Source organism: Convolutriloba macropyga, unplaced genomic scaffold, assembly GCF_964194025.1.
Source record: "Convolutriloba macropyga unplaced genomic scaffold, txConMacr16.3 SCAFFOLD_605, whole genome shotgun sequence".
NCBI lineage: Eukaryota > Metazoa > Xenacoelomorpha > Acoela > Convolutidae > Convolutriloba > Convolutriloba macropyga.
Window position 1 is genome coordinate 1 of NW_027452738.1, and position 15,097 is coordinate 15,097.

The 15,097-nt window shown below is 54.9% G+C and overlaps 1 protein-coding gene and 1 pseudogene across 1 annotated transcript; both read right to left on the bottom strand.

Moving 5' to 3' along the window:
- Positions 1–4,146: 4,146 nt before the first annotated feature.
- LOC142357755 (uncharacterized) lies at positions 4,147–7,359 on the bottom strand (annotated as a pseudogene).
- Positions 7,360–8,242: 883 nt separating this feature from the next.
- Positions 8,243–10,229, bottom strand: LOC142357757 (uncharacterized). Its single transcript, XM_075409298.1, has 4 exons — positions 9,984–10,229; positions 9,598–9,676; positions 9,359–9,423; positions 8,243–8,585 (listed from the first exon to the last, which is right to left on the bottom strand). The coding sequence occupies exons 1-4, from the start codon at positions 10,146–10,148 to the stop codon at positions 8,532–8,534; spliced, it is 363 nt and encodes a 120-aa protein (XP_075265413.1). The 5' UTR covers positions 10,149–10,229; the 3' UTR covers positions 8,243–8,531.
- Positions 10,230–15,097: the final 4,868 nt, after the last annotated feature.

Here is a 15,097-nt window from a genome sequence, read left to right on the forward strand (position 1 = left end):
TGCCTTCGTGCTTGTGTCTCTGTCTGTCAGCCTGCCTGTCTTCCTGTCTTCCGCCTCCCCTGTTCGAATCTCTATCAGACTGTCTGTCTGTCTGTCTGTCGGTCTGTCTGTCTCTTTCTCTCTCTTGCATGAGGCACTTGGCATGGACACATCGTCTCAGAGGCGTAGAAAATTGTGCAAACACAAAAGCAGAAGACTGGGTCACTCGGCACTCACCGTCGTGCCAATGAAGGCGTTGCCTGAGCCGGTGGCAAAGGCATGGCCTATGGCGTACCACATTATTGACCCCACGCATGTGTCTAACACATTCTGTGGGCAGGCAGGAGGAAGAAGCAACTCAGGGCATGTCAGTTTTCCCTTCCAGGGGCAGCGCTAACGGAAGCGAAATGTGGGTGTGGTGGAGGCTGTGACGGTGTGTGTGTGTGTGTGTGTGTGTGTGTGTGTGTTTTGGAAAGCGGGCAGGCGGGGGGGGGGGGGGGGGGGGGGCGGCCGGGGAAGCGACGCGAGGGAGAGTATGAAATGGCCACGCAGACACAGTGCAGGAAATGAAGGGAGGGGTGCGGTGAGAGGCAGAAAGGATGTGTGGTCACTGACTAGTCAAAGACGCCCCCCCCCCCCCCCCAAAAAAAAAAAAAAACAGATAGGGCCAAAAGGAACCGGCGGGGGGCGCAGGCAGCCGACCTTGAGGAGAATGTTCTTGAGATTCTTAGCCCGCACTGATCCGGCCTCAAGGAAAGCAAAGCCCGCCTGCAGGTGCGGCATCCAAAGGGAGAAAGAGGGACAATCGGAGGGCGTGAGGAGGGGCACTACAATACTGCAGGCATTGGACCGGCTGTGTGTTTCACGCTTTGAAGAAAGTGGGCTATGCGCAGCTGCAGCGTGAGGGTGGGCGCGGCAAGCTGGGGCGGGTAAGCTCGACCGGGTTGAGGAGGAGAAAGCCGAGGCCGAGGCAAGGGGAGAGATGGCGTTGGGCAGTGGGGCTGGGGCAAGACAGGCTGAAGGAGGAGTGGCGGTTTGCGGAAGGCCTGCTGGAAATGAGCCTTGGCGAGGGCCGGAAAGAGAGTGTGTGTGTGTGTGTGGGGGGGGGGGGGGGGGGGGGGGGGTTGGGGGAGGCTCTAAGAGAGAAGAAAGAAAGAGGGGCAACAGGATGGCACAGTGACAGGCGGCGGCCAGATGTAGAAATGGACAAGTGTCAACATGAAAATCAGGCCACCTCGGCGAATGACAGCCTCGGCTCTTGGCTGGGGCACAGATGATAAATGCGAGTACAGAGCTGTTTGGGCGCCGCGTGTTGGGGGGGGGGGGGGGGGGGGCATGCCTGCATGAACACGACGAAGATGGAGCCTATGATGATCCACAATGTGTCGACCGCACCCGTAAGGCCTCCTGCTCCGCTGCGGGGTCCAGGGTGACCATTGATGAAGACGGTGGCAGCGGCATGGTGACGTTGCTGGCCGCCATCCGCCTGGCGCACGAGAAAATGAAGATGGTTATCAGGGGGCTGGGGGCATTTAGGGCGTGCTGGCAGAGTGGGCGAGAGCTGGAGGGTAAAGATGGAAAGGCTTGGGCGAGAGCAAAGCACAAGACACGAGTACGACGGGACGACGAAGGGGAGGGGAGGGAAGGGGGGGGGGGAAGGGATGGGAACGAAACAGAGATGTGACGGCAAGTTGGTGGTTGGTAGGAATGCAACAGTAGCTCACGTGGATCCCCCCCCCCCCCCCCCCCCCCCGGGGTCTCCTCTCTCTCTCTCTCTCTCTCTCACACACACACACATACACACACACACACATACACACACACACACACGTGAAAGCCTCCCCCTGGTTACTCTTCTATCAACGTTGGGTTCAGGTGAGTAAAACTTCCATGAGTTCAGATCTGACTGGTGCCCAAGAAGAGGAAGTGCGAGAAGGGAGACTCCTGCAGTGTGTTCGCTGTTTGTGCTGATTTTTTTTTGCAGGAGAAGGGGGGGGGGGGGGGGGGGCAGAGGCTTCGGCTGTGCGGACAGAGCGCGGCACGACGTTTTCCGTGGTCAGATGGGCTAAGGAAACGGGGTCGGCGTTACGGGTGACCATTCTTCTTGGGCAATCACCTCAAGCAGTAGGTCTCAGCAAGGTTAAGCACGGTGGGGTTGATCCGATCCTACGGTACGTCTAGGCTGCCGGATGTCAACCACCCGGCGCCGTCCGTGGTCAGAAGCCCACCCCGGCCTGCGCCAGTTGCTCTGGGGATCCCGGCCAGCGTGTCAAGGGTTGGCTCCGCTTCTCGATTCTCCAGGTCAGCGCACGCGGGCAACACGAGCTGGAAAATATCGGGGAGTGTCTCACTCCGTGCCTAGCTGTGCGTGTATCGACCTGGGTACAAATGGGATGGCTGAGGGGTTGTCGAAACTCGAACGCGGTGAGGTTCGCTGTCTCGCCTGAAACTTCGACCCATGTGAATTAAAACGTGGCTTGAGTTAGAGATACTGTGTGGAGATACCTACCCTAGCTAGAGCGTACTGCGTAGCTACAATAGCCAGACCTCTAGCTAGGTAGCTGTAGCTCCAGAGAGAGGCACTAGCTAGTACGTGGGAGATTCCGGACAGGCCGAATGCGTGATTTTCACGACTATTCGAGTGAATCTCCCGGGGGTGAAAAAAAAATCGAGTGAATCTCGAGTCGGATTCTGGCTCTGCATGGTGCACTATGGAACATTCCGTAATCCGTTGGGTAGTACGAGTACGGTACGAAGGATAGTAGGTACGTAGGTACGTAGGTACCCTCTCTAGTACTCGTACACAATCTCGGCTCGATCGAAACAACGGGGCGTTTTCGACCCACCTTCTCCCGCCCGGCCCGGGGGCCGGGGTTTGCATGTATCGCTACAATACTGTACACGATCACGAATACCCTGTCTACGAATACATCGAGGATAATTTTAAAAACGGAAACAGTTCGATCGCTAATCCAGTGGTACTCGTACGAGTAGTAGTGCAGCGCCCTCGTACTTGTACTACTCGTACTCGTACAGTGCCCTGGTACTCGCGTATATAGTACTACTCCTGGTACTACGGCCTGTCTCTACTCTCTAGTCCCGAGGCAAGTCGATCCGGGGCGAGGCAAGCTGTGCAGCTGAGCTCAGGCCGGTAATCACGTAATCACACTCTCACCTGCTGGCTTTATTACGAGTACCGGTACTGTACCTTAGGGTGATAGGTTGATTACATGCCCGGATGCACCCCGAGTACCCTAGCTAGGGTACTATACCCTACCTATCGATCTCCGCTTTGTTGGGTGCTGGGCCTGGCACCCGGCATGGCTGGCAGGCCGGGCCCCGCCTGTCCGGCCCGGTGGCACCAGGAGGGACCCCCCTGGCAGGCGGTGTCTCGGTCGCTGTAGGTCCCCTGCTGCAGGGTAACATACCTAGCGATAGTACCTACTTGTATACTCCCTAGCATACCTAGGCCTACCCTCCTGCCCAGTTCTAGGTAGGGTAGGATCACCTAGAGTAGGTACGCAGTACAGTACGAGTACTCGTACTCTCGAGGCCGACCTATGTATACAACTGCAAGTAGGGTACTGTAATAATGTCTAATGTCTACACTGTTTACGGCCTACGGTACACCCCTCCGCAGGTAGGGTATCCATTATCCTCACCTACCCTGGCCCAGGGTGTCAGTGCAGGCAGGGATGCAGCCGTGCAGGGTAATTCACGAGCTGTTAGACATGAGGGTCAGGCAACCCTAGGTTTCAAGTACAGTGGCGGGCACACAGGCTGTCAGGGCTGGCAGAGGGGTTTGCACAAGCCATAAATTTGCTAGCTTCACTTCCGCTGGACCGCCACCGGGGGCTCGTCAGAGCCTTGCCTCTCTGCTTGTGTGTTGGCCCTGCTCCGAACCCGTGCAATTCAATTTTGTCGCTAGGGTACCTGGCGCAGAATGTCCGGGCCCGCAAAGGTGACAAGGAGGAGGAGGAGTGCCGGGTGCATGCACGCGAACACACGCCATGGGGCGAACCTGTCTGGTGCAACCCAGACAGGACATCGCACTAAACCCCACTCAGATCGAAATCCCCTTGGCACGAGGAAGTGCAAGTACCGCTGTGGGAAGTGCGCAAGGCTCCAGCTCGAGGCGATGTGAACTTACAGCGTATGATCGGTAGTTACAAGACGGCTGAGCCTTGCTGGGGCTGGGGTGGATCCGGTACCGTAGTCTGTAGCCGGGCACAGTACAATCCAGGTAATACTTCCATAGGTTAGGTTGCAGCATCCACAGGGGCTCTTACACCGCCTGGATGGCCGCAGTGCAATTTGTCATGGAGGATGTCGATGGCTGTCTTGAACAGTTCCACCGGTGACACCACGCCAGTGGACTCTATGGTGAACATGAAGTGGTGTTTGAGCTTGCGCAGCTGCAGGTAAGGCGCCCACTTCTGCTCCGTTGACATGCAGCGCACCTACAGATGGCCACAGCCGCCGGTCAGGTACTGCCTTTGGCAAAGCTGTCCCGTGTGCCGTGGGGCATCGGGAAATATTCAGACCGACAGTCTCCAGGATTCATAGACTCCACCTTCTCGAGCAGCATCTCATGCTTGATGGGTCTGTCACCTCTGCTGACCGGTTGCTGCCCTTCCCTGTCAACACGAACAGCCCTGGGCAGGCCTCCACAAGCTCGTCTGCCAGCTCGCCAGTCACCGGCTGTAGCGGATATGAGAGAGGGAGAGAGAGAGAGAGAGCAGTGGGGGAGTGGCGGTTAAGATGGGTGGCGAACACACGAGCAGCAGCTATACGTCAACTGCAGTGCCTGGCTTGAAGACTGACAATGATATGCTGCCTTCGTTTGTGGGAAGTTGAGAAAAAGGGACTGGCCTGGGCCCCAGAAGCGGAAAGTTCCACATAACCGAAAGAAAGCACACAAGGAAGGAGGGAGGGCAAGGGCGGAGTCCACTCACCTTCAACAGCACTAACTCTGGCTTGAGCTTGTACCATGCGGTGGCGACCGGGGACCACTTTGCGTGCTCCCGGCCGAGCCCTTTTATACAGTGTGCTTCCAGCTCGATGGCCTGGGTAAGACAGCGGCACAACAATGGCAGACCATGTGACCAGGGCGTGCAACACAGGTGTTTCGGCGTTGCGTGTAGTCATCCGCTGACTTGTTCAGCATGATTGTCAGGCCAGGACTTCTACAAGCCGCCCCTAATCCGCCGCCCTGAGCGGCGTACCTTCGCTAAACCCAGCATAAATTTGCGCCTTTCGCGGCTTCCTCTGCCTCCCAGACCTTCGCCGTCACCGAAACCGTGTCCCCCCCCCTTTCATCGTTGTTCTCAGCTGCTGGGCTCCCCACTCTTCACTGCCCCTTGCTGCTTACTCCTCCCTCTCTATCTCTCCCTCCCCGACTCTGCCATATCACTCCCATCCGCCCCCTGCACATACCTGTCCTGGTGTCATCTTCGCCAGAAGAATGTCGCTATCCACAGGCCCTAGGGTTGCACCACTCCCATGCTGACTGACATGGGCAGCCTGCAGGTCATGCTGCCCACATGCAAACCGGCAGGATGTCTCCTCGGGGTATTCGCTGCCTTCTGGCAGCCACACCAGGTCTCGCGAATACACTGAGCGTGATGAGAGCCAAATAGAGGATATCAAAGTTATGCAGTATTATAGACAAACCGCATGGAGCGACAGCCGAACGGCCGCCGGGACTGATGGACGGCTGGCCAGGCAAGCAAACACAGAAAAAGACAGAAAACGGTCCTACCAGCAGAGTTCTCTATTTCGTCCCCCGTCCGGCGGCACTCAGCTTTGAGCCTCAGAACGACCGTGTTCTTTTCGTTTGGCGCCTCCTCGGCTGTCAGGGGGAACAGCGGGAATCACAAGCACCTGTTTGAGAACTCCAGGAGAGAGAAACGAGATACCACAGCACCGCCCGGGAGCTGGCGGCTTACCTGTTTTAAACACGAACTTGTCTGGGTCGAAGTTCAAAGGCACGAGGCCAAGACGGTGTGCCAAAACTTCATCCTGCAGAAAGACCATCGGGCAGTCAACAGACAGTCACGGCGCTGTATGAGGGAGGCAGAAAAAAAGGGCCGGGGGGGGGGGGGGGGGGGGGGGTTCAGGTACGGCAGCAGAGGCTTGCGATGGGAATATGCATACCTGGATGATGGACGTGTTGTTTATGAAGAAGACATGCTCGATGGCCATCGTCGGCACCTCAGCGATGAGAATTCGCCGCAAAGCATTAGCAATCGCGGGATCACAGCCAATCATATCAAACTCCATCGTTTGTCTTGCGGTGTCAATAGACCTAAGAGGAGGTAACGTTCAGAGTCAATGCCTTTGTGGTTTGGCAGTTGGCGATGTTCCAAAGCAGGGTGGAGGCACTGAGATGGGCTCTGCTGTTGGCACTGCAGTGTGCCTTGGCCATAGCTGCATGCATGGGAGGAGGCCGTTGGGACCTGACTTCAATCTTGAACTCTTTCTTGAAGTCCTCGAAGGAATAACTGTTGTCTACACCAAGGGACATGTATTGGCTGGCAGAGCCAGAAGTCTCGGTCTGCAGCACCGGAGCGGCACAGGGTGAGGTGGATAATGCACACAGACACAAGTGGAGAAAAACTGTAGAGAGATGGTCATGGCAGGCATCAAATGTCATGACTCAACTGTGTCATGCTTCAACATGGCGGTCGGGGTATGGAAAGGCAGCCAGATGGACGAGGCAGGAAGCTTAGCAGATAGGGAGCTTTGAACAGTGGTGGTAAAGGGGCATTACAGAAGGGGGAGCGCGACATGCTATGGGTGAGCGAGTGGGGAGCACCTCTGCAAAGCACTTGGGGGGAGGGCAGAGCAGTGATGGACCATAAGAGGTCCCGGGGAGGGGGGGTCCGTGTGTTCAAGGAGAAGAGGGGGCAGAGGGGTGCGAAGAGAGAAAAAGAGAGGGGTGCCGAGAAGCGGAAGGGAGAGGAAGCACATGAGTGGTACCCTCACACACCCCTGGCCATCACCACCATATCACACAAAAACACACACGCGACACACGCGCGCTGCTCCTTCGCCACCATACAGCCGCGTGTTGTTGCAAAGGGTCCATCTCTGTCGAGTCCAAAGCAAATTATACGAAGAGCTGTTCGCAAGTCATGCAGGTCCATTCTGGGTTTCGCCTTGCTGCATATGTGCGGTGGCCGCTAAGTGTTATGGCGGCGGGCTCAGGGATGGTGGGGAGGCGGCAAGGTGCAGAAACGCACGTTATAGTTTCTGTCGGAGCACACCATCCCCGTGCGCTTCTGCTCCAGGTCGGCCGGCAAGGATTTCCTTCCGGGTTTCTTCTTGGACTTGCCATCGGGATCTTTATCCGTCTTAGCCATGATGATGCTTGCTGGGGCGAAGGGGGGCGTTGTGGAAAAAGACAACTTGTTGACAGTGACGGAGTGCCGCTTCCCTGCAAACCGCTTTCACTCTTTCAGTCTATTTTTTTTCAGTGATCTTTCACTCTTTCAGTCTGTTCAAAAAACTTACTTTCAGTCAGTTTCAGTCTATTCGTGTACGTCAAGCCCTACAGAGCCCGGCCGGCCGGTAGCGGCAGGCAGGCCGGTTTGTGCAGATATAGCCGACTATCGGTACTTTAAAAAGTATCCTTACGTACACGTATCCTCCATGTACCTGCCCAATACTGGGATACTGCCACCCGTACCCAAATCTTACCCCCGCCCTCATGCAGTACATATGGTACTCGTTGACTAGGCAAGCTCATATATATATATTTTTTTTCACCAAGCTCATAATATATATACGAGAACGCATGCACATGGATGTTTCCTAAATGGATTCGAGTGGTACGCATATTATACACGCGCGCGCAGGCATACATTCCCTACATGCTGGTACTCCGTCTTCCGATGAGGAGCGGCCGCCGCCCTCATCTCAATGCATCGTTGTATCCGGCCTACATCAGGGATATTTAGGATATCCCCGCGTATATGATTGCTAGAGGGCCGAACTCATCAAGTACGAAGGACTGGCCGGGGGACGGGTAGGGCACGGCCGGGGCAGCCAAGCTAGGAGCTGGAGCTAGAATCTAAATGCAGGTGCAGCAGGCAACACAAATCCGTCCAACTGTTGGGAGATATGAGAGCCAGTATGCTGCTGATGCACCACTGTGTCCTCTCCCAGCCCGGCAACACGTGAAATCAAAGTCTCAAAAGGCGTATAATTAACGCAAAGCGGAGTGGTGCGCACTTGCTGGCCATGTGCGATATACCTCCGATGCATGGTTACACTCCTAATGTGCTGTAGTGTTTCTAAAGTGAAGATCAGGCACATCCGCGGCTGGCGGCCAGACGCTAGGCACAATGTGTCGGCTTCTTTCAGTGTCTATACTGCACCACCACATCATAATATGTCCAAACCCACCCACCGGCCAGAATAGTGACTTAGAGCAGCGTGTGTTTCAGGTTCAGGCTGCCGGGCGGGCATATTGCTGCAGACGGAAAGCTTTTCCCAGTATGTACACTTGTAGTTCTCTGCCGCAGAGCTTGCGTGCACGTCACGATACATCACGATCCCATGAGTGTTTTGAGTCTGTCCTTCAGTTTGCGCTCCGCAAATGCCTGAGAGAGCCAAACAAGCACATTGGTTACATCTGCCGAAAGCGCTGGTGTGCGTTTGCCACGTTGCTATCAAACACCGACGACAAAGCAGAAGCAAGGCTGACATGACTGCGACCCTCCCGACTCTATGCCACTTGCACAGCAGTCAAAAGGGACAGGAAGCATTTGTGAACAGCAGGCAGGGGGCGAGAGCAAGCTCCTACAGCACCAGGGACCACAGAGACCAGTGGCAACACCAGGAGTTTAGGGTGTGGTATGGTCAGCAGTGATGAAGACTGGACAGAATTTCTACAAATGTGTGCTTGCAACACCAGGCTGAGAGACAGAGTTGGGGAAAGGACAATCGAGAGAAGAATAGGTCACAGGTAACAGCAGACGTGTGATGAAGCTAGAGGAGGGGATGCCTAGCTATCATATGATATGCAATTCATGTTTCTCGAGTGTCCAGCATGCGATTGGCAGTGACTGTTCTGATCAGCCTCAAACCTCAACGCGGCCGAGTCACATGCTACCAAACCTGATGATAAGCAAGGGTAGCTTTTCTTTCCAAGGCAGGCAAAGCGACCATAATAGGCACTGAGTAACACACGCCTGTAACGGAGCGAGCTCAGGCGCCTCAATGTGGTGGTATGTGCCACGATCGCTGAGGCTCAGACTATCGGAAGGTAGAGGTCAGTGGGCAAATAGATGAATCGACCGGTAGCAGTGAGAGGAGTGACTGCGCAGCCACGCTACTGCCGACTTGGATGGATTCAAGAAGGGCCCAAGCTTACCTGAAGAAGAGGCGAGTTCTGTGGCAAGTTGCTCGAGCACAGGACCGGCATGTGGAGGAAGACAGCTGCATGGGCCAGAAAGATGGCATTGCAGTGCGATCAGCGGTCAAACGATGGACATAACCTACCAGACACTCACCAACGGTGCGCTGAGACAGGCCTCAGTTCAACAGCCGTTGCGGCAATCAGTGGTGATATCATGCTGCTGGTGGTGGGGGGGGGGGGGGGGGGGGCTCTACCTAGCTTGCGTGCCAGCGCAGATCCTTCTTCACTGGCGTGCTCACCTGTCATGAGGGTGGTGGTGCTCGGAACAGAATCCTGTGGATGATATGAGAGCAATGTAACAAATGACATCTGAGAAGGGGTCACAAGCCGGAGCGTGCTTTGGTGGTTGATTAATCAACACGTTCGCACTGAGTGACAACTGACACAATTGCCTTGCCGAAATTAGCAAGAAAGCACACGCAGAAGAACGGGTAGCCATGCACTGGAGCAATGCGGTCGCGTAGTGGAGACCATCAGGCGCAGACAGGCACATACACATAGTGTTGTGGACAAGCAAAACGATCTTGCGGCCTCGATGATCTGCAAGAAGCACAGTCAGAGGCAGGCGGCGGGCTCTCACATAAGGTGTGGCTGCAGCCGCCACCAGGCTGGTCACCTTCGCACGTCCTGAACCTATCCAGACAAAACACTGGCCAGGAAGAAGTATGACCTGGAAGAAGACTGTAGTGTCAGGGGCTTCCTCACTGAAGGACAAACAGCGCATGTGATCCTCAGGAATCTCCATTGCAATATTCTGTGGGCCAATTTTTCAGGCTGGGAAGGGGGGCCGTTGCGTGCAGTCGGTGCATATGGGTAAGCTGATCGTGTGGGAACAGAGGGGGGGACATGAATTGTTGCATGCAAGACCATGCAGGACTCGAAGGTCGAGTGTTTCGCCACACCCTGTGGCCCCGTGGGCCGTGGCCCACATACACCCCGTAGAGGGCACCTAATTCACGCGGCCAAATACTACGAGAAGTAGCGATATAATAATAATAATAAGAGTTGTAGTTGAAGATTTTAATTAATACACATGATCGCGACTACTAGTACTCGTACTCGTACGAGAGTTTTGTAGGCATGCATGAAAGGTGTAGTAGGTAGGGTACCTAGAACCTACCCTCCCTTCTCACATGTGGTCTGTGGAGGGTACGACATAGGTACTCGTACTCGTACTCGTAGTAGGTACATGGCAATTGTACTCGTACCCAGTAGGACTTAGGAGATACTAGTACTCGTACCTCTAGGTTGAGTAGGTAGCTAATAGCTTTCGGCGGTAAGTGTACCTACTACGGCCTACTGTACTGTAAAGTCCACTTCTTAGTAAATTTTTCGTTGGCTCCACAAAAGGCCGAAATACTCGGGCTCCACAAAAGCCCCCTGCTCGAGCATCGATCGGCGGACTTTTTCAAAAGGGACTTCTTAGTAAATTTTTAGTTCCCGGAGTATGAAACGTACAGGTTCGTACGAGTACTCGTGCAGGTGTCGCGAGCGATCGCGCGTGCCTGCTAGTACGAGAACGGACCATCCGCGGGTGCCGCATAGTCAGCAGCGTATCAGCTGCCCGTGCCGCAGCCCGCGTTGGTCAGGCGGTCACCGCGAACGCGGGCGGCGGCAAACGCGGGCTGCGGCACGGAACGATCAGGGGTCCGACGGATCGACTGATCGTTCCGTGCGGGACGCTGTACTCGCCGATTAAAGTACAGCGTCCCGGCCGGGGAGCGAGCAGGGGGCATTTGTGGAGCTCCACAAATCAAACTATTTCAGCCGAAATAGTCTCCGATGTGGCTGATTTGTGGAGCTCCACAAATGCCCCCTGATTTAACGGCCACTAAAAATTTAGTAAGAAGTCCCATTTCGGGCCCGACCTCCACAAAAGGCCGAAATACTCAAACGAAAAATTTACTAAGAAGTGGCCTAAGTAAAAGTTTTCCCACATTTCAAATTTGAAATTATTATTACTACTAGGGCAGTCCGGCTAAACACCGGTGCTAGCAACTACAGCACAGTAGGTAGGGTACCTTGATTGTCATATCGCACATATTAAACATATTGGTGGCGGGGTGGGTGGGGGTCTATATGTGGATTATAGACTTGTAAAATTGTATATTACATATTCACTCATATGAACTTATTTATAAATGCAGGTGTGTAATATAAAACATGGTGTTATGGCATAAAGTCCATACTTAAATAATAATAATTTAAAATACGGGATATAATATGGAACTTGGGCAGTTGCACATATTAAACATATTGGTGGCGGGGTGGGTGGGGGTCTATATGTGGATTATAGACTTGTAAAATTGTATATTACATATTCACTCATATGAACTTATTTATAAATGCAGGTGTGTAATATAAAACATGGTGTTATGGCATATAGTCCATACTTAAATAATAATAATTTAAAATACGGGATATAATATGGAACTTGGGCAGTTGCACTGCGCGAAGTCATTGGGTTTTGGGTGGAGCAGGGTTAAAGTACTACCTACCGGTCGTGATGGTGGTGGTGGGGGGGGGGGGGGGGGGGGGAATAAGAATCGGTATCTGAGAGTGGAAAAATTCCATGATAGAAAATTCAGCGTGGCCGCGGGTGGCCTTTAATTTGCTCCGCCCGCTGTACAAGTCGTTTGCGGGTACATTACCAATACTAGCAGCTGTCCTAGTAGTAGTAGTAGTAGTGTCGTGGCGAGAGTAGCGACCACCAAGACAGGGGTAGAAAACCCCATCAAGACCCAAGAAACCCGCGGGAAGGGACGAGTACGTGACGGACGTGCCCAAGGTCCGCGGCCCAGCTGAAGACGAAGCGTCAGCTGGCTGTTGCTAGCTGCAACATTTTCGTTTTTGTTTTATTTTCCTTGTTACACTGTTAAACTACATCGTGTACTTTACACAGTGTTTTGCTTTGCTATGTTTCACGCCTGCGGGCGAGTTGTTTGTTTGATCGTGTTTCTTGTGATAGAAATACTCCGAAAATAGTTCAGCCCGAGCAGAAGCTTGGAGACTGAACCTGCTTTCAGACTCATTGTGTTTCAGCCGGCCCAAGACAGGGTCCGGCAATCAGTTTGTAAACCTTTACCATTTCGTATGAGTTGCGGATCGTGATTGGGAGGAGAGACAATCCAGCGGACAGGGATCGGAGCACGCGCGGAACACCATCGGCACGCGGAGCACTTACAGCGGTGAACCTTTCGCCCGCCCTTGCTTGCCTCGTTCCGAACGCATGTCTTCCCGCGGTGCTCCTGTGAGTGTCCGTCCCGTCGGCTCCGTCGATCATCGAACCCTGTTTGGGACACAATTCGTCGGGTAAAGGCATTTCATTCGATTGTTGGCCGAGTGTCGCGAGCGAGGCATCCTATCGCTCCATCAACAAAACCCCAAACCGTTTCGGGGACCAAGGTGTGCTATTGCCTGTTGATGTCGGCCATCGTTGCGTTCGAGTGACCTGTTTGCCAATTCCCATATGAATATGACGATGCGTGATATCGGTGACGCGATCCGTTCGGAGAGACTTGCGTGAGTGATCGAACGGCTTGCATTGGGATCTCATGGGCCTTACGTAGACGCGTGCACCGACCGGGTTGACCGACGGCCAGTAGCGAACAAACGCCAAGCGGTACCGACGAAGCGGTATTCCCCAGAGCGACCGCTATCGACCCGATCGAGGAGGCCAACCCGATTCGAACATTGAGCGGCAGTTTCCGTCCTTTAGGAACGAATCGATTAGATTTTCCAAGCTTCAGGCGTGAAAGACACGCCGATCAGGGAGATAGTTTCCGCACCTTCGCGGACAAGCACATCCCATCTCTGATTGGGGTGGGCGCGGGCAGATCGTGCTCTCCCGCGACCTTGAGACCGATTCTCGACCGAATAGCGGAACACCAAGGATTCCGCTAGAACCGATCGAGATGTTTATCTAACTCACCGACACGTTTCCTCGGTGACATCAGATTGGAGGCTGTGCTCTAAGGCAAGACACAGCTGCTACTGGTGACTGTTCGGGCCACCAACGGTCCCAAACAGTCCAGAGACAGGGCAATCAGCTATTTCCACACCCAGGGTAAACCAACCCTACAACGTTCAGTCTCCAAGCTTCTGCTTCGTTCAAGAGCCCAGGCTCGACAAGCAGGAAGAGAAGGAGCTGGAGTGAGTTCATCAGGAGCGGCGCCTGAGACAGCAACGAGTTCTGTGGAGCGTCAGCATGGAGCCTGAGGACAGGAAAGGCAGGAGCCGGCAGGACCTGCCCAGCCAGACTGTGAAGGTCTACCGCCTCAACGGGAGCAGTGGTCAGATATACCAGTGGCTCCAAGACGTTGTGAGGAGGCACAACACTTCGTCGGCACTGCTACGTGCCGCCAGCCCGGAGTACGACTATGTCAAGGTGAAGGGCCTGATCATGGGACACATGGACCCAGGGCTCGCAGTCACCTTGGACAAGCGACTGACCAGCAGGAACAGGGGAGTGGAGTACTCTGAGGACGACCCCACCGGTGGTTACGAGTATGAACGCATCATCGATCAAGGGGACGGGGAGGAAGGACAGCGCATCTGGCGTCCTCTACCCTGCGCCGTGACCGGGATATCGGTCGACAGGCCTGACGGGGCCCCAGTCAAGCCCCGGGCTCCCACAAGGCCAATGCAACACACTCGGGAAAGCATGGAGGAGTACCGCAGTGACATTGCTATCTACCAGTTCGAGATCAAGCAGTATCGCGAGCAGATGGACGATTACGAGAACGACGTGGCTCGCCATCAGTTGGCGGACATTGCTCGTTACATCACCAAGAGGGAGCAGCCCCAGAACGAGACCACGATTCTGCGGCGCCTCAAGAACAGGAGTCCCCATGAGATGGATTCCAACGAGAGCCAGTGGGCCTCAGCCTGGGCCATATATGAGTCGCGTCCCCGTGGATGTCTTCTGACGGTCAGGGAGGTCATCGATGCCATTGGCTCAGATGTGTACGACCACATCCCGGGATGCCGCGGCATGTGGAATGCGTACGTGCGTGGGACCAAGGAGACCTTCGGGTACAGGCTCGGAGGAGTGGTGTCTACACTAGACAACACGGAGAGGCTCCTGGATTTCAGCACCATCAAGATCAAGACAGCCGAGCAAATCGGACTGTATGCCAGGCAGGCAGACAGTGAGCGCGTCAGGGCACCGCCAGGAAAGGAGAATCCAAGAGAGCCGAGGGGCAAGAACAGGCCCAATGCTAGGACCCTTTCAAGGCCCTGCCGTCACTGTGGAGGAGATCACCTCGACCCTGAATGCCCGACCATTCGAGGAGACGGCAAGAAGCCGCAGACCAAGAGGGAGCTCGGGAAGGATCCCGTCAAGGATGAGCCTGGGGCATCGAGGCCCCGGGACTTGAAGTGCTCCGGGTGTGGCAAGCGAGGCCACTCCGTGGAGACCTGTTGGAAGCTGCACCCCGACCTGGCGCCGTCCAGGGGGAAGGACCGTTCCGTTGAGCAGGGCTCCAAGACCGTCCAGGTGGCCGACAAGCCAGCTGAGTCCAACATGACCTACGCCAAGAAGGCGATCGCCGGCATGGGCATGGGGCGTACGTGCGGATTCATCGGCGAGGCGCTGAACGTGGTGAGCGACGTCGACACCTACGCAGCTGTCGCCAAGAAGGCCATGTTGCGGCATTCAGATCCCGCCAGGCGTGGACACGAGGTCTACGCAGG

What these genes read in the sequence shown, in the direction of transcription:
- LOC142357757 (XM_075409298.1), bottom strand. Translation starts at nt 10,148, where the DNA reads ATGGAGATTCCTGAGGATCACATGCGCTGTTTGTCCTTCAGTGAGGAA. An exon ending in TGCGCTGGCACGCAAGCTAG is followed by an intron (nt 9,424 to 9,597) that starts GTAGAGCCCCCC and finishes TGGCCCATGCAG; the next exon opens with CTGTCTTCCTCCACATGCCG. An exon ending in AGAACTCGCCTCTTCTTCAG is followed by an intron (nt 8,586 to 9,358) that starts GTAAGCTTGGGC and finishes TGGCTCTCTCAG; the next exon opens with GCATTTGCGGAGCGCAAACT.